We start from the raw sequence: 17,743 nt of genomic DNA, 5'->3' as shown, positions 1-17,743 counted from the left end.
GCTGGGGTTCAGGAGGAAGCCCCCAAATTCAATATATCTAAATTATTTATCTTATTAAATTACATTATTACATGTCTTTAAACTATTTTATATTTTAAAACTAAATCTATTTTAAAATATTAAATATATATTCCCTACCAGCATTTAAAACCCCCAAATTTTTGCATTTGCTATAAATTCAGATTTAAACACTTTCCAAGTGATCCTGGTTGTTTTTCTGAGCCTTATAGAGCCTTTTGGCCTATGAAAAGTTGGCAATTATTACTATTTGGGATTATTATTCATTTTCCTTTTATTGCCTGCCAAAGCAGAAATCTTTGCACAAGTTCAGGCTCAGAGCACTTTCACCACGTGCTTGAAATCATCGGAATCACCTCTGGAAAATGGATTTTTGGCAATGCTGGGAAAAACCCCTTAAGGGATTTGTTGGTGTGCCTGAGGAGCATCATAAACCCCAGAGAAGCCTCTTGGATGCAGATTTGGGATTGGAGTTGCGCATAATAAAATTCCCACCGAGGAGCTGATGGAATGGCCTGGCTGGGGTTTGTGCTGGCACCTGGGTCTGTTCATAGAAAATAGGAAATAAAATAGAGAAATCAAAATAAAGATAGGAAATACAATCTAGAAAATAGAATAGATAAAATATAGAATATCTAAAACAGAATCTGTAAAATACAGATTCTGTAAAATATAGAATATCTAAAATACAGAATATATAAAATATAGATCTATAAAATAGAATATCTAAAATACAGAATTTACAAGATATAGAATATATAAAATATAATCTTTAAAATACAGATTCTATAAAATATAGAATATCTAAAATAGAAGCCTGTAAAATAGAGAATATATAAAATAGAGAATATATAAAATAGAGAATATATAAAATACAGAATATATAAAATAGAGATCTATAAAATAGAATATCTAAAATATAGACTCTATAAATTAGAATCTGTAAAATATAGAATATCTAAAATAGAATCTATAAAATACAGAATCTATAAAATAGAATCTCTGACAGGGACTCTCTGGCTGATGCGTTTCTCTGTGTGCTGCACACACCCACCCCGCCATTCTCTCTCGGACCCAGCGTCGTTCCTCCCTGGATTCTCTAGAAAACGCTCCTTGCCGGCTCCGAACCCGCCCGTAAATCCAAGTTTCGCTCATTCCCATGGCTGCGCGCCTCGGGATGACAGCGGATCCATCCCCGCGCTGGAGCCGTGCCAGAAGTTTCCCATCTCGCTGGCTGTGGGCTGCTCGCTCCCGCTCTGGCTCTTCCCATTTTTTTCCCCCCTCTCTTTGAGGTTTTCCTGGTGCCTACAGAGTGAGCTCAACTCCGAGGGTTGCAGCTTCCCCGGCTCCTGCCGTTCCACGGGAGCCAGCGCCGGCAGGAGCCGCGTTCCTGCCTCTATTCCCTGGGAAACTTCGCCATGCGGCTGGTAAGGGATTGCATTCCCTAAAGAATGCCCCGAGCTCCCTCTCGGGCAGCTCTGGGATGGAGCAGCTCCCTCGGGAATGGGGAAGGGATGCCGGGGCTGTGGGGTGCCCGCCGGGACATGGATGATGCTGTGTGTGACTCCCCAGCCGGGGATGCGCGGGCAGATTTCCTCAGGGAATCTGGGATCCAGCAGCACTTTTGCCTCGGGGGAAGGAGCCTGGAGCAAACGCGATGCGATTCCTGCCGTGCTGGAAGTTTATTAAGGGAATTTAAGGCTGGGTTCTGTTGTCGGCTCGGCAAGGGGGGGAGCAGCTCCGGGGGATAACAATTCCAAACAGTGCTTGGAAAAGATGCCTGAGGATTCCCAGGGCTCTGCCGAGCGGTGGCCGGGCTCCGTGGCAGAATTTCCCTGGATTTCACAGCCTTTTTTCTTTCGGCTGTGCAATTCCTGGGGGTGGGGGAAACGTGGCTGGGCGTCCTGGGGGGAACGGCCCGCGGCTCTGAGCCTCGGGATTCCGCAGGGATCTCAGCTCCTGGCGATCCGAGCCCTGGAATAGCCGGCGGATCGATGCAGGGCTGCTGGAGCCGAGAGTTCAGCTGGCTGTCAGCACGGAAAAGCTCCCTGCGCTGCCGGCTCAGCGCTGGATCCCGATGAAGTCATCCCGGGAATGTGCGGGGCCAGTGCGGGCTCTGGCGGCGGGCAGAGGGCTCCGATGATTCCTCCGTGCCGGACTGATTGTTTATTTTCGGCGCTCCTGCCGGAGCAGCTGTAGCAGGGCCGGCTGGATTGGGCATCCAGGCTCTCTCCCAGCACGCTGGAGCTGTGCTTCCCTCGGGAGGAGATTCCACAGGGTGGTTCCTTCCATCCCAAACTCCATCCCCCGCGCACAGGGCACAGACAGCCCACGAGGCTTTTCCAAAGCTCATTCCAAGGCTATCGGCCAGGATGTGATGGATGGGAGTGACCGTGGACAGACACCAGAGGGTGGAAATGAAACAGGGAGAGACACTCAGAGGCAACACAGGGAAGTGGGAATGGTTCCTCAGGCATTCCAAGGGCAGGGAGCCGACCCTCGGGCGAGGATCCATCCTGCACATCCCGTTCCTCACTGGAGGAGGAGGCTGAACACGTTGGGATTGATGGATCCTGCACGGCTCCGAGTTCCAGAGTGGGTGGCTGGAAATCAGCAAATATTGGATTCCCGTTTCTCCCACGCTGGGATCAATCCCAGCTTCTCTGTTTTCCAGGACAACTTGTCAGACAATGGAAACTCACTGGTTAAACTGCACAGGGGAAAAAAGGCTGCATTGGGAATATCTCACTTACCTGGAGCTGAATAAATTTGGATTGCCTTTGCTGGTTCAAGGTGTTCAGCTTCCCAAAAGGCTGGAGAAGCTCCGCAGGAGTTTTAGAAATAAAATAAATCCAGAAGAATTTCCGTGAGCTGGAGGTGCTGGGATTCACCTCATGCTCCCAGTGCAGCACTGTCAAACCTCTGGAATTGTGTCCAGTTATGCTTTCCCTGAGCATTCCAAAGCACAGACAGAACTGGAATCCTTTCCCTGCTTTAAATCTCTTAAAACTTGGATTTTCTGTCACTTGAGGCTCCTGCAGGTTCCTGCTCAGGCCGTTTGGGGACTCCTGGAATCCCAATAAAACCAGGGAGACTGTTTCTGTGCCCAAAGGCTAAGGCCTGCCTTTGTGTGCAAAAGCCTGCTCCGACCTGAAATACAGGGAGGAGATCAAATGCCAGGGAATGTTGGTACTTCCAGCAATTTCCCTGGATGCCCAAGAAAACACAGGAAGAAATGACAAACTGGTTGGGATGAACCCTCTGGAGGGGAAGGTTTCCTGTTTCAGGGGAGCTGTGGCTCTCAGTGCCCCGATTCCAGCTGGGAAAACTCAGCAAAGCCAATATTCCACATTTCCTACAGCTGGGAAACCTGATTGCAGCATCCTGGAGCAGCGGGATGCAGGTGGGCAGGAGAAGTGGGACACCTCCAGGTGTTGTCCCAGATTTCTGTGCTGTCCTCCAACCACAGGGGCCGGGACCTGAGTTCAAACTCACTTGTTTACAACAGGCTGGAGGGTAAACACAGTAAATACGGTAAATACAGTAAAATCAGCCAGAGGAAACATGGAAATATCTCCTGGAACAAGGATCTTGTCTAGGGTTTAACTGGAGTTTGGGCAGCTCTGCTCATCCCGAGTTTTCAGCAGGATCTTGATGTGGGGATATTTCCATTTAGCAAGGTCAGAGGCTTTGAAGGGTCTAAAAAGTGGATTTGAGGAAAAAATGGTGCTGGGAGAACATCCATGAGGAAAAGAAATGCTCAGCTCTTCTCCTCTGTGAGATCTGGAGACTGAGCTGGGAAAATCCCACATTTAAGGGGATGTCCAGGGGGTGGAAACAGAGCTGGTCCCAGACTGGAAACAGGAAAACTGTGGGAAAATGGGAATTTGAAAACCAACCTGACACTGAACTGGGCCAGTGAACCCGACTGCATGATCCAGGCTGAGCTGCTGGGAACAAAGCAGAGAGGAGCTCCCATCCCTTGGGAATGGGTGATGATTTCCCAGGCAGTTCTGATGGATTTAGGAACACCTGGAAGGGAGAGGCTTCAAAGTGCAGGTGGAGATGGGGTTTGACCTCATCGCAGTCAGCCCACCTTGGGTCAGGAGGGCTCAGAGGAGCCAGTCCCTGGTGCTGAAAGTGAAACATCTGTCATTCCATAAATGGGAAAGGATCAGGAATATAAACCACTCCCCCATGTGAAACTCCAGCTTTCAAAGATGGGAATTACCTGGAATTATTTCTTGGAGTAGACAGGGATCTGATGAATGAGGTGCTAAAGGTGATTATGCTGAATATAGGGAATTTTTCCTGTTGGAGGGGCTTTTTTTGCCATGGGAAATGGTTTTTTATGGTTATTTTGATGCAAAATAAACCCTTCAGGGAGCCAAAGGAAGTTTTACTCCTTGAGCCCTGAAAAAATCTGTGCCAAGCTCTGTGCCCAAATATCTCCAGCACATCTTGGACTGGGGACTGGCTTCCTTCTTCTTTTATTGAAAAAAAAATCTCTATTCCTGTTCTGTGGCAAGAGAAATTCCTGGTGGACCTCGGAGTTCTTTCCAGACTCCAACGAGGTGTTTAAGTGGGGCTGTTAAACGGGAAGTGTTTCAAACACCCATAAAATGTGGGTGTTTAATGGGACTGTTGATGCAATTCCAGCATCAGCGATGCCGGGTGGCCAATTTTTGGTTGTGGGAATTACAAGGCATTCCCATAGGCAGGACAGCTTTTCCATAAGAATGTTTTGAGGAGCTCCTTAGGGAAAGGTGGATCAATCTGCAAGAAGCTGAAAGACACCTTGAATTTTTTAAGGAATAAACCCAGACCCTTTTGTAGGGTTTTTTCTGTACTAGCTTTGTTTAAGGAATAGAAACACCTTTGTACAATGCTGCAATACAGAAAAGATGGAATTTCCTGCATTTTACAGCTCTGCTCACTCTGAGAATGATCGGGAGTGAGGGAAATCCTTTTGGAGTGACCTTTTCCCCTCCGTTCCCACAAATCCTACCCTACATCGATCCGTGATAACGAGTCCTGGCTCGGGAGTGTTAATTAAGAACACCTTGTTTATCCTTGATGAGCATGAAGCCCGTCAGGGCCTGCCCCCATCTCCTGCAGCCGTTCCTCACATTTCCTGGCACGGATTTTCCCATCCATTCCTGCGGCACCGGGGGCAGCTGGGCTTGATCTTCCTCCTGCCATCCTGGGCGGGTTTGGCTCCCTTGGTTCCCGAAGGCTGCACATCCACATCCCGATATCCAGGCAGGGAATTCGTTTGCACACCGTGGATGGCTCAGCCACCCCTCAGCCGCTGGCATTTTGTCCCTGCTTTGGAATATTATTTCCATGTATTAAAAAGCAGTTGGAGAATGCTCAGCTTGGTGCCTCTGAAAACAACGCAGAGCAGCTGCTTTCGGAAAGGCACAGACGAGGGTCTTTTATTAATAATTAATTTCCTGGTAATCCTGTGAATTCCTTCAATTATCAAGTATTTAAAGTGGGTTTTGTGTGCTAATAACTGAATGAATGAGAAACATGGGGCTTTTCTCCAGGTGCCTGAATTTCAGGCTGATTTTAAATCCTCTCCCGTCTTGTTCTCCCTCTCCACAAAACATCCCGAGCTTTTATCCCATCCCTTTCCCTCTTTCCATGAGGAATCCGATGATTCCTGATGGTGCCTGATGGGAGTTTTCCATCGGACGGTGACGTTGTTGTGGTGGTCATCGATCGGAATCCTGATGGAAAATGCCCACTTGCAAAGGGGGAGGTGCCGAAGGAATCTGGGAATGCTGGTGGGGTTTAAGCTCAGCCTAAAGGGGGGAAGGTGTCTGTGTAAGCCCCTCTCAGGTCTATTTTAGGTCAGCGTTTCAGCAGCTGCTTTGTGTCAGACTCCTCATCCCAAAGTTCTCCCAAAACTGGGATCACCCTAAAAATAAAGACCCAAACTGGGTGAAATTAAAATTAAACCAGAGTGTTCAAACTGCGATATATCCCAGCAAAACGAGCCTGAATTATCCATTTACAGCTGCCCATGGAAAATGATCCTTATAATTCAGAGTGGGCACAAAGCACAACTCATTGTAAAGGGATTGTGACTTGGGGCAAACTCATCTTCCATGGAAAAAGAGAAAGCGAGGGAACCTCTCCCTTAGCACAGGAGACAGCAGCAAATGGATGTCACTGGAGCAGAGAACTTCATGGTGCTGTGCAAATTAAAAGCTCCTTTCTCCTCAGGTTTAGGATTTGAAGGAAGGATCCTGAGCGTTGTAATTAAAATTGGAGCAGAGGCCTGAGGGTGATGGATGGGATGATTTTTCCAGGGTTTTTCCCTGGCAGAAAGTCGATGGGAATTCACCATCGGGACAGAGCAAACACATCCACACTGGGCTGGGGGAGGGAGTTGCACTGGGAGCAGCCTGTGAATGTGAATATTCCAGTGCAAATTTTCATTGAAAATAAGGCCTTAATTGTGTGAATTTCACAGTCACTTCATGAGGGCATGGATGTGCTCCCTCCCTGGGGATGAAGTGGCCTCAGGCTTGTGGGGCCCGTCCCAACCCCACAAATAACAGAATTAAGGAACTCAGCAGGTGACGTTCCTAAACACGAGTTCTGACAGCGGAAATGGGGCTCAGGGAGCCCAAAGCAGCGGCAGAATGAACGCTCCTCTGACAGGGAGAGAGGGCTGCAAACGCTTGGTGCAGAAATTAGAAGGCATTAATTGACATGTAAGAGGCAGAAATGTTTGAAGACGTCGGCTTGCTCGGAGTGCTGACAGACAAAAGCAGCACTTTTGGAGTTTATTGCTGTTTTCAGCCTCCCAGCTGGCTGCAGACTGTAGGGTTTGGGTCCATTGTGCCTCTCCCGGTGCCAAATGAACAAAGGAATGCTCAGTCTTGGCCAGCCCCAGTGCAGTGCACGTGCCAAGGATGGGAACGGCTCCGCTGTGCCACCAAATTGCTGGAAGCAAGGCAAGATGTGGGGAATGTGTGTGTTTTAGTTGGATTATTTTGGGATTCAGGCTCCTGTTCTGGGGCTGTCAGAGGGATCTGTTTGCATTCCGTGTTTGCCAGCACATTTCTGCTCTGAGTCTTTCACCTCTCAGTTGTTCCCGGGGAATATTTCGGGGCAGAAATTCGTGTTTGGTCTAAAGTGGAGCCTCTGGAAGGGGAATAATCCATGTTTGGCAGGAGGCTCCTGTTTGGAGGGGTTGCATGGACACAGGTGTCAGATCAGTGAGTGCTGTGGATCCCGAAGAGGTGATTCCTGCTCTCAGCCCGGCTTCTGGGATGGGGAGGTCAGGAAAAAAGAGATTCACTTTGACCATGGATTTGTTTCAACCTTCTTGGAACACCCCCAAAGTTGTATTTGTCCTTGTGGGAAAACCCCACTGTGTCACCAGGAGCTCTCCTTGACCTTCTCACCCTGGAGCAGCCAGTGAGCTGCTGGAGTTCCCTGGAATGGTGCTGTTTGGGGCACATTCCACCGGGAATTATTATTTCCATGAGGAAATATTTCTGATTTCAGCCCTTCCCCCTGCCCTGTGCCGTGGCTGAGCCTGGGTTTTCCAGAGACACCTGCAACTCCCGGGCACTGCCAGGCCCTGGCTGTGAGGAGCTGGAAATCAAAGCCCACGGTGTGTTGTGCTGTAATTTATGCCAGGAAGCAGATTTAAATTATGCAAATTGCTGTCTGCACTGGATCTGCCATCTGGAAAAAGTTCTGCGTGCAAAAATCTGTCGGGGCAAGGCGAGGGCCGAGGGATCATTGGGAAGGGAGGAGAACTGATGGAATAAAAACAAGCTGCTGCTAGAAAATTGATTCCCGTGCTCCAGCCCAGTGGCAAAGCTGCTGTTCCACAGGAGCCAGATCAACATAGTAGGGATAAAATAATTGTTTAAAGCTGCTTTGCAGCTGGAAGAACTCCTTGTTATCCAGGAGAGATAAAATGCAGGTTAGGCAGGAAAGGAGGAGCCCAAGGGAAGGGTGGCACTTCCAGAGCTGGAGGTGGGCAGGGGTCAGCGATGAAAGGGAGGAGCTGCCAGAGGAGACGTGGCCTGGAAATTTTGGGGCACAGGATAATCCTGGAGCCATCCGATGTGGAATATTCCTGTAATAAATGGGAATTGGAGAGGTTGAAGGATGCAGGATTTGCTGCCTCTCTAGTGATGGATCTCAGGGAAAGGTTCTTCCCCCACAGGGTGCTGGGCACTGCCCAGGCTCCCCAGGGAATGGGCACGGCCCCGAGGCTGCCAGAGCTCCAGGAGCATTGGGAAGGTGCTGCCAGGGATGCCCAGGGTGGGATTTGGGGTGTCTGTGCAGGGCGAGGGGCTGGACTGGGTGATCCTTGGGGCTCAGGAGATCCCAGGATTCTTTATGATCTGTCAGAGCAGACTTGTGTGACTCCTTCTCTCCCAGAGCCAGAGCTTCTGTGGCAGGAGGAATGGACACCTTGGAGTTGCATCACCTCCTGGGGTGAGTTTTCTGGGCAATCCCTCCCTTTATGAGCAAGAATTGCCTTCCCTTGTGTCCCCAGGATGTCCCCAGGTAAAACTCTGCAGAGCCCTCTCCAGAAATCAGCGCTGGTGGGGTCAAGGACTTGTGGAACTCCTTGGAAAGGCAGAGGTTGCTTCTTGACACCCTCACAAATAGAAAGCCTCTTGGCTTTCCAGGGCCCACCCAGCCCTTTCTGCGCCCCTCGGTTCGGGGCAGCAGCGGCGCCGTGTCCCCGTCAGCAGAGCAGTGATTACAGAAAGCTCAGCCAGACCTTGTCCTCTGCTCCTGCAGAGGATCCTGAGCACAGTGACGGGGCTGTGGAGAGGCCCCTCACTGCCTGCACTCCCGTTGACTCCACAGGCACGGCGCTAATTTGGAAAAACAACAGTCGGAGGCTGCCGGGGATGCTCCGTAAAAACCCTGCCAGCGCCTGCTGCAGTGCAGACGGGAAACAAATGGTTCCCATTTAAACTTGGCACGCTGTAACCCCGCTGAGCTGACTTCCCAGGATAAACTGCTGCCGTGGAATTGTATTCCCCCAAGCAGCACGAGGCCCTGTTTAAAAAGCACCACACGACCTCGAGTGTTCCTAATTATTTGTGTGATGAAGGGAGAAACACTTCAGGGCTGGTTTATTTTTGCTCACCATCCTCATCGCTATGCTGGGAGTGCTTTGCCTCTTTCCAGTGAGCTGTTCTGGTCGATGGGATATTGGGAAGGAATTCTTCCCAGCGAGGGTGGGGAGGGGCTGGGATGGAATTCCCAGAGCAGCTGGGACTGCCCCTGGATCCCTGGAAGTGTCCCAGGCCAGGCTGGACACTGGGGCTTGGAGCAGCCTGGGACAGTGGGAGATGTTCTGGGTGGAATTGGATGGGCCTTAGGACCCCTTCCAACCCAAAAAATCCCGGGATTCTCCAGCAGGAGAGCTTGGCTCTCAGGAGTTCCTTGGATTGGCATGGCACAGCTTTGCAGTCCTGGTGCCTTGGAGATTTTTCTTGGCTTCGTCTGTCCATAGAAATGGATTTTCCAACAGGGAAGTGCTCACAGAACCAAGGACCCACTTGGTTTTTCTGGGCTTAATCCCTAAATTTAGGGCTGGTGTTTTGTGGGGGTTTTAATGCTTTACCTGGGGTGGGGAACCATGCGCTTCAAATTCCCCCATCCCACAGCTCTATGGCCCACCGGAGAGCCTGGCACAGGGATGGAAGGGATGGAATTCCTCCCCATGGCAGGAACACGCCCAGAGCACCCAGCAGCCAAAGCATCTCTGCACCACTTGCAGCACTGAGCGCTGCCCGGCTCGCAGACATCACAGAGCATCACCCCCAACCTCTCCTTCCCACAGCCAAAGCTGAATTCCCTGGAAAGCCTTTCCTGTGGGAGCCGTGATGTGACCTTTACCAGCTCCAGCAGTCCCTGACAGCGGGAGCAGGAGAACACCCAGCACCAACATTTGTATTTCTTTAAGCCTGAGCTCCACACCGTGACAGGTCCCTCCCGTGAATGCTGCAGCTGCCAGAGGTCCAAGCCCAGCGTTAAAGCGGCATCTCCAACAGAACATTTCCAGAACATTTCCTTCCAGCTCCCCCTCACCCCTCCACACACACAGAATCCACAGGGATGCGACTCCTCGTGCCCGTTTGACCTTTTCTGCAGCTTTTCAGTGGATAAAGTTCGCTCCCGTGGCCTCGGCGCAGCTCGGCAGTGGTTGTGTGTTGTTTCAGTGGTGTTCCTGACATTTCTGTAGCATCAAACCTGGCAAAAATGGGGTGCTTCACTCCCAGGCTCAGCCATGAAAGTTCTTTGGTGTCACAGTGAACTTTGAAAATGAAAAGGTGTTCTAAAAGCAGCTGGGAAAGAAGAGATTTAATCAGCGAGACTCTGCCGCCAGGGAGCCCAAGGGCTCTGCCTTGCTTTTGGATGACAGGAAAGTTCAAAGCCCTGGTGAATGGAGTTTCTGTCCTTTCTGCCCCTTGGATGGAGGGAGGATCCAGGCATTCCAAAGGAAGGGTTTTGCTGTTGCTCTTTCTGACGCTTGAATTCAGTTTTGGTCTTGGAAACCCAAAGCAGAGGCTCCTTCACGGCAGAGACTGCAGGAGAGCAGTGAGGGAAGGGGGATTCTCATCACATCTGGGGGCCCTTTGGCTCTGAATAATTATGCAGCATTTTGGTTTCATTTGGAGACAGGTCCTGGAAGGCCAACAAAGCTGGGGAAGGGTCTGGAGAGTAAATCCTGGGAGGAGCAGCTGGGGAAGGGGCTCAGCCTGGAGCAAAGGAGGCTCAGGGGGGACCTTGTGGCTCTGCACAAGTCCCTGACAGGAGGGGGCAGCCGGGCGGGTCGGGCTCTGCTCGCAGGGAACAGGGACAGGAGGAGAGGGAACGGCCTCAGGCTGGGCCAGGGCAGGCTCAGGGTGGACAGCAGCAGGAATTTCCCCATGGAAAGGGAGCTCAGGCCTTGGCAGGGGCTGCGCAGGGAGGTTTGGAGTCAAAGGAACACCTGGAGGTGGCACTCAGGGCTCTGGGCTGGGGACAAGGCAGGGATCAGTCACAGGTTGGACTCGACGGTCCCGGAGGTCTCTCCCAACCTCAGTGATCCTGGGATTCTATTCTGTGGCTATAAAAGACGGATATGGAGCTCCAGAGCAAGGCTGAGCCATTATTTTTTATTGGACCTAAGTGAGGGCCAGCCCTGCTGATCCTACCCTTGAAGCTGATGCAGTTCCACCCCCCTGCCGTGGCCAGCGCCTCCTTTCATTATCTCAGGTTGTCTTTGTGAACGCTGGGATTTGATTTGGTTTTTTGTCTGATCTTGTGATGTCTGGGAGTTGAGACCTTTAATTTCCTGTCCTGGTGGATGTGCCTTGGCAACGCTCCCGGGGATGTGTCTGCAGGAAACCAGGACTGAGAAAAGGCCCCTTCCCTCTGGAAAGATGCACCAAAAACCAGGCAGGGCAGAATGAGCAACCCAGCCAAGCCAGTATCACTTAATGCAGCTCATTGCGAGCTGACCCCATCCGACTGAGTTAACTGAGGATGCTGCAAGTCCTGGGGTCACCTGCACATTTCCCAGCAAGGAAATTCGGTGGAGCAGGACCAGCTGCTGCAGAAAACCAGGATTTTGGCTCTGTGATTGAAGAATCCAACTTCCCTGGGAAGGCTCAGCTGGGATTATTTGCTCTTAGGCTCTCAGCTGAGCAGCAGCAAGAGCAGTTTTTTCTCTCAGGAACTCGTTAAAAAACTTGAAATAAGTTTATTTTGGTCAGAATGGGGACTCCCACAGAGCCAGGAGGGTTTTAATCATCATTTTATTATTATTTTATCCATATTTACATAAATGAGTGGCCCCGTGGCAGGTTTCACTCAGAGAGTATTCCAGAAAAATAAGAGTTGAGGCTGGGAGCTGTGTGGCTGCCTGGGTAGAAAAGCTGGGAGGAATCAAAGCTTTTCCAGCTTTTCAGGATGGAGCAGCCACTGAAATCAGAAGGAAGAAAAACTGGATGAGGTATGGAACGAGTTCTCCTGGCAGCTCCTGTGAGCTGAGGGGCAGGATTAGGGAGAGCTGGAGATTTTAGTCTGATTCACTCCTCCTGCCTCTTGTTCTTCAGAGCAGCGACTGCAAATTCCAAACCAAAGTGCTCCAGAGACAATTCCATTTCCACTGCCCCTTAAACATGGGGATATTTCTTTACTAGCTGAACACTAACGAGGCTGATGGGAATGTGGGGGGTTTGTGGCTGAGCTCAGGGAGATTAATTAATGGGATCTCCATTAGTGCCATGCCTGGGGTGATCTCTGGAAATAAAGCCCCACCAACCTATTTTTTTCCAAAGTGCTGTTGAAAAATATCCAGGAGTTTATCTGGAATTCAGAAATCCAGCTCTGCCCCAACATCCCTGCGCTGGAGCCACAATTCCATGGATTTTCCATAGAAGTAGCCCCAGCAATGCTTATCCAGGAGTTGTCTGGGGAGCAAACTCGCAGTGTCAGAACAAGACCAATCCCCCTCTGTGTTTTCCCTAACAAAAGGGAAGAACACTAAATAATTAACGTCAACAAATGAAAACTAATTTGCCAGTTTTTAATTTTCCCCCCATTGAGCGATCCCTGTTAATGAATAATTTACCAGGCAGAGATGAATATGAAATGAAAGGATTTCTCTGGGGTCTGCTGTGTTCTCTGAACATCTGAGCTGACTGTTTGGATATCCAGATATATATATATTTTTTTAAAGGGTAAAAAATAACCCCAGAGAAAACAGCATTCAGCAGCAACCAGGCAGGAATAAAAAGAGCTGCAGCCTCCAGAGGCTTTCCCATTTCCTTCTAGACCCGAGATCATTTGTCTGAGGCTGGTTTTGAATTATTCATACCAAGTGTAGCTCTTTGCTTTCCCAGACTGAATGTGACCAGGTTCCATCTCAGGCTTTCCCGTGCTGCTTCTTCTGTTTGCATTTCGGGTTTTCCTGGGACGCCTTTTGATGCCTCAGGAGGCCACCTAAAACCAGAGACTAGACAGGAGTAAAGGGAGGTATTTATTTGAAAGGCTTTCAAAGGTACCCCTGGGGAGCCAGAGGCCACTGCAGAGAGGGACCCCAAGATGGACCCCAAGATGGGCAACAGGTCACGAGTTCCTCACCCTTTTATAGGTTTGGTTCATTTGCATATCAGGGTTAATTCTCCAATTAAAGCTTCAGTTAATGATGTAATTTCCCCAAGCTTGGCCCCCCCCTTTAGAGGCTTTTGGTTTACACTGTTTGGGCCTAGAACAGTCTGGGTGTCCTTGGAGAGCAGGACCAGAGAGGCTTTGTTATGTCTGCCCAGCATGAGAGAGCAGAAATTAACAGGCTACAAGAAACTTCAGAGTTACACGCCAGGCAGTAAAGAATTTGAAAAATATAAAAGTTAAAACCCAAGGCATCACCTTTATCCCAAGGCTCTGCTGGGTGCTGGGGGATTCTGTCATCAAACACTCAGAACCTGCCCTGTGCCCAGTGCCCAGCGCTTCCCACAGCACATGAGGCAGCTGTGGGAATGAGAATGGGATAACTGAGGAGCCGGGAAACCTTGGGAATGGTGCCGTGGCTCTGCTTCGACTTTGGAGTGCCACCTCCAAGGGAAAAGTGTTTGTTTTTTTAGCTCTGTTGATTTTAAGGGTCTTGTGCATCCCAGTGCCTGTGTCAGATTAACAGGAGCATCCCAGTCTGGGGAAGCGTCCGGGAAGTATCCCTGTCCTTGGCAGGGGATGGAATGAGATGGGGTTTAAGGTCCTTCCCACCAAACCAGTCTGGAATTCCATGGCATGACACTGCCCCCAGTGTCCATGGGATGTGGAGATGCTGCTCACGTTGGAGGCTGGTGGGGCATGGAACACCAAGGAGGCCTTGGAGGACACACTGAAGTTCATCCCAATCCTGGATCTGTTTTCCCAGTCCTGGATCTATTTTCCCAATCCTATTTAACACAACTAAACCCAAGCAGGTTTTGAGTGGCAGCTGAAGCAGGAGCCATCCCGATGTTTGTGAGGAGCCATCCCGGTGTTTGTGAGGAGCCATCCCGGTGTTTGTTTGTGAGGAGCCATCCCGATGTTTGTTTGTGAGGAGCCATCCCGGTGTTTGTGAGGAGCCATCCCGGTGTTTGTTTATGAGGAGCCATCCCGGTGTTTGTTTGTGAGGAGCCATCCCAGTGTTTGTGAGGAGCCATCCCGATGTTTGTCTGTGAGGAGTCATCCCGGTGTTTGTTTGTGAGGAGCCATCCCAGTGTTTGTGAGGAGCCATCCCGATGTTTGTTTGTGAGGAGCCATCCCGGTGTTTGTTTGTGAGGAGCCATCCCGGTGTTTGTGAGGAGCCATCCCGGTGTTTGTTTGTGAGGAGCCATCCCGGTGTTTGTGAGGAGCCATCCCGGTGTTTGTTTGTGAGGAGCCATCCCGGTGTTTGTGAGGAGCCATCCCGATGTTTGTCTGTGAGGAGTCATCCTGGTGTTTTTTAGGAGCCATCCCGGTGTTTGTCTGTGAGGAGCCATCCCGATGTTTGTTTGTGAGGAGCCATCCCGGTGTTTGTTTGTGAGGAGCCATCCCGGTGTTTCCCTGCTCCAGGTGGAAGCAGCACTGCCCACATGGGATGCGGTTGCCAAGCAACGCCCACGATTAAAAACATCTTCGGAGCCATCGCAGCGTCTGGGAGAGGAGATTTCACTCCTCGGGAGCTCCGGAGCCTCCTCCTCTCCATCTGTGCTCGCTTCACCTGCAAAGCTTGGCAGGGATTTTTCTCTCTCCGGTGCTCTGATTTGTGCACATGCCCAGATTCCCGGGATCACTGAGGCTGGAAAAGCCCTCCAGGATCACCGAATCCCACCAGTGACCGATCCCCACCTTGGCACTGAGGGACACATGCAGGAATTTGGCTTGAAAGGAGCTTAAAGCCCATCCAGTTCCACGGGCAGGGACACCTCCCACTGTCCCAGGCTGTTCCAAGCCCCAATGTCCAGCCTGGCCTGGTGCTGTGGCCGAGGATAAACCCATGTGGAAAGGCCAGGCCAGGCTGGGCCCATCCTCCCTGGCAGCCCAGTCCACACATTCCCATCCTCACCCATCACCTGGAGCTGATGGATGCCTCTGCCTCCCCTCCCTGCACAGGAATGCCTGTCCTGCCCAGGGATGGGCAATCCCAGGAGTGTTGGAGGATCCTGGCATTAAACCCTGGAAGTTTATCCGAGGAAAGGCCCTTGCTGTGATGCTGGGGACAGAGCAGTGTGGCAGATACTCCCATACCCTTTCCCAAAAGCAATTCCTTTGCTTATATTCCAAACCCACAGTGCTTGGCCTAAACGGGGCTTCGAAGAGTGTAGAAAATAATAGAGAAATCATATTTCCTCATTGACAGGGAGGTTATTTTTTACAGGAACTTTCTGATTCCCAAACTAGTTCATCCCTCTTTTGTGAAAATTACAGACGGTCCCCCGTGCTGGAAAGCTGAAAATTGGATTAATGGATTTCCTCTCAGTTTTCAAACACTCCTCTGTTGTTGTCACTAGAACTAACAGGCTCAGGAGCTATAACAGGAGCTTCCTGCTTTTTCTGGGGAAAACCCCTCCCCTGGGAATTCAGAAATGGATCTGTCATATGAGATTTCCCCTCCCTTCCATGCTGGAATTCACCCTGCCTGCGTTACCATCTCCTCGTGTTCCTCTCCAAAGTAATCCAGACTCCAGAGTGTCGTGCAATTAAAGCAATAAAAAACGAGGAAATACAAAATTAACAAAGCCCAGGATGCTGGGTACCCTCAGGCTGAAAAATAATTAACAGATAAACGGAACGAGCGGGAAGAAGACACTTTGGGTTGCTCTGAGTGCGCTCCTCAAGCTTTCCTGGCTTTTTTCCCCTCAGTGTCTCCGTGTCTGGAGCTGCCCAATCCCTGTCTGTGTCTGTATCCCACTGGATGAGGGAAGAGAAAAGCTCAGGAAGTTTTCCACTGTGTTTGTGTTATATCCAGGCCCAGAGAGGTGCTGTAACTCATCCTGGATTCCGGCAGCAGCACGGAGCCCTTCCAGTTTAATTCCCTGGAGCTGCAGCTGGGTCGCTGTGGGCAGGATGTGGAGCTGGGGGTGGCCCAGCACCATCCTGGCTGTCCCTGTGCCCGCAGTGCCCCTGCAGCACCCAACCCCTTTTCCACGGGCACAGCAGCACGGGCAGCTCCATCCATCCAGTGGCGAGGAGCACCGCCCAGTGTTCCACGGTTAATGATGCCCAGCTGCAATTAGGATCGATTTCCTGTCTCCTCCTCTTCCCAGTGATGCAAACTTTGCCGGGCCCTTCCAGAGCTGCCTCTTGTCCCTTTTATCCCGGCCTTCAGAGGTGCTGCCCAGTGATGTTTCATTCGCAATGGTCAAAAATGTCACAGCCGATTTTGGCTTTTGCTTTTTTGTTCTCTGCTCAGCCCTCATCCCAGGGCTCATGGAAAATGATGCTCTGATATTTCCTTCCAAGCTCGTGCTGGATTATCAATAAAATATTGGTTTCTCTGTCACTATTTCGGATTTCTAAGTTTAAAATCTCATAGGTGGCACTTGGTGGATTGTTTTGTTTCAGGGTTGACTCAAAACTTGCTTTGTCTGGAGGTTGAGAGGGGATCTCCAATGTCATCCAAGGGCTTTCCCATAAAAATAATGAATTTTTTTCTCTCTCTCCTTGCAGGAAGAGCTCAGGAGGCTCCAGCACACCCTGGAACAGGTCAATGGTGGCAAAGGCTCGCTCCAAAGGTAAATGTGCCTTTTCCAAAGTGTCTCGCCCATGATAAAGTGAAATGGGTTTTTTAAGGACTGAAACCTTTGCTGAGGGATCCTCTTTGTCCCGGACAATATTCCCAGTTTTGCCTGTCTCCCATAAACGATTCCCAGCTGTAGTTACAGGAGGGTGATTTCTGACAGTGATGTCATTGAGTGCCCAGTGAAGTCTCAAAATCACTCCACAGGTTGGGGTCTGATGTCCCGAATTTCCCTGCCACAAGCTGCCATGCAACCCCTGCTGCTGCTCCCGTCCCAGGCAGTGCTCCCAGGTGCTGGATTTGGATATTCCAGCATTTTCACTTTGTTTTCTCGAAGCGATCAGTTCCCAGCAGCAGATCCTCAGCCATCATTTATTACAAAGAATTCATTCTTCACCCCCCACGTGGCTTTTGCTGCTGTACCTCATTTGCTACCAGCATTCCCATTGTTCCTTTCCGTTTCCCTCTCCAGCTTTCCCAGCGTGGTGCAGGGATGGAAGTTAATTCAGCAGGAATATCTGTTCGATTCACCAGTGGGGTTTTATTTTATTTACAGCAGCTCCTTCGCTGGCCGTGCCTGTCCCTGCAGCCACGGCAGCTGGGAGGTTAAAACAGGGATTCAGGCAGCTTCTCACTGGAAAACTGGATCCAAATTCCCATTTTTTGATGGATGCTGGACACAGTGGTCCAGACAACTTCCTCCAAAGACAGCAACACCTTCTGATCAGCAGCTCTTGTTTGTTCTTGTCCCGATTCCGGAATTAATTCCCAGGACTGCAGGAATGTCAGGCTGGGACATGACAAACTCATTTCCTTTCCTCTCCCGTAGCCACCAGCTCACCATGGATGAAGAAAATAATATCCAGGAATATCCTCTCAACCTCCAGCCCCTGGAATCCAAAGTGAAAATGTGAGTAAGGAAAAGTGCTGGCTCTGCCTTGGAATGCAGCTGAGGGTGCCCAATTCCTGAGC

At 50.3% G+C, this 17,743-nt stretch overlaps 1 protein-coding gene across 1 annotated transcript in view; it reads left to right on the top strand.

The window, feature by feature from the left end:
- The first annotated feature begins 1,421 nt into the window (after nt 1-1,421).
- SCHIP1 (schwannomin interacting protein 1) overlaps nt 1,422-17,743 on the top strand; it is an 84,195-nt gene continuing 67,873 nt past the window's right edge. The window contains exons 1-3 of the mRNA XM_048314675.1: nt 1,422-1,445; nt 16,702-16,766; nt 17,601-17,681. Coding sequence (XP_048170632.1) covers nt 1,437-1,445; nt 16,702-16,766; nt 17,601-17,681 — 155 coding nt within the window. The 5' untranslated portion in view covers nt 1,422-1,436. The remainder of the gene's footprint in view (nt 1,446-16,701; nt 16,767-17,600; nt 17,682-17,743) is intronic.

Source organism: Corvus hawaiiensis, chromosome 10 (genome assembly GCF_020740725.1).
Source record: "Corvus hawaiiensis isolate bCorHaw1 chromosome 10, bCorHaw1.pri.cur, whole genome shotgun sequence".
Taxonomy (NCBI): Eukaryota; Metazoa; Chordata; class Aves; order Passeriformes; family Corvidae; genus Corvus; species Corvus hawaiiensis.
Note: the sequence above shows the minus strand (reverse complement) of the source record. Positions and strands in the feature narration are given on the sequence as shown.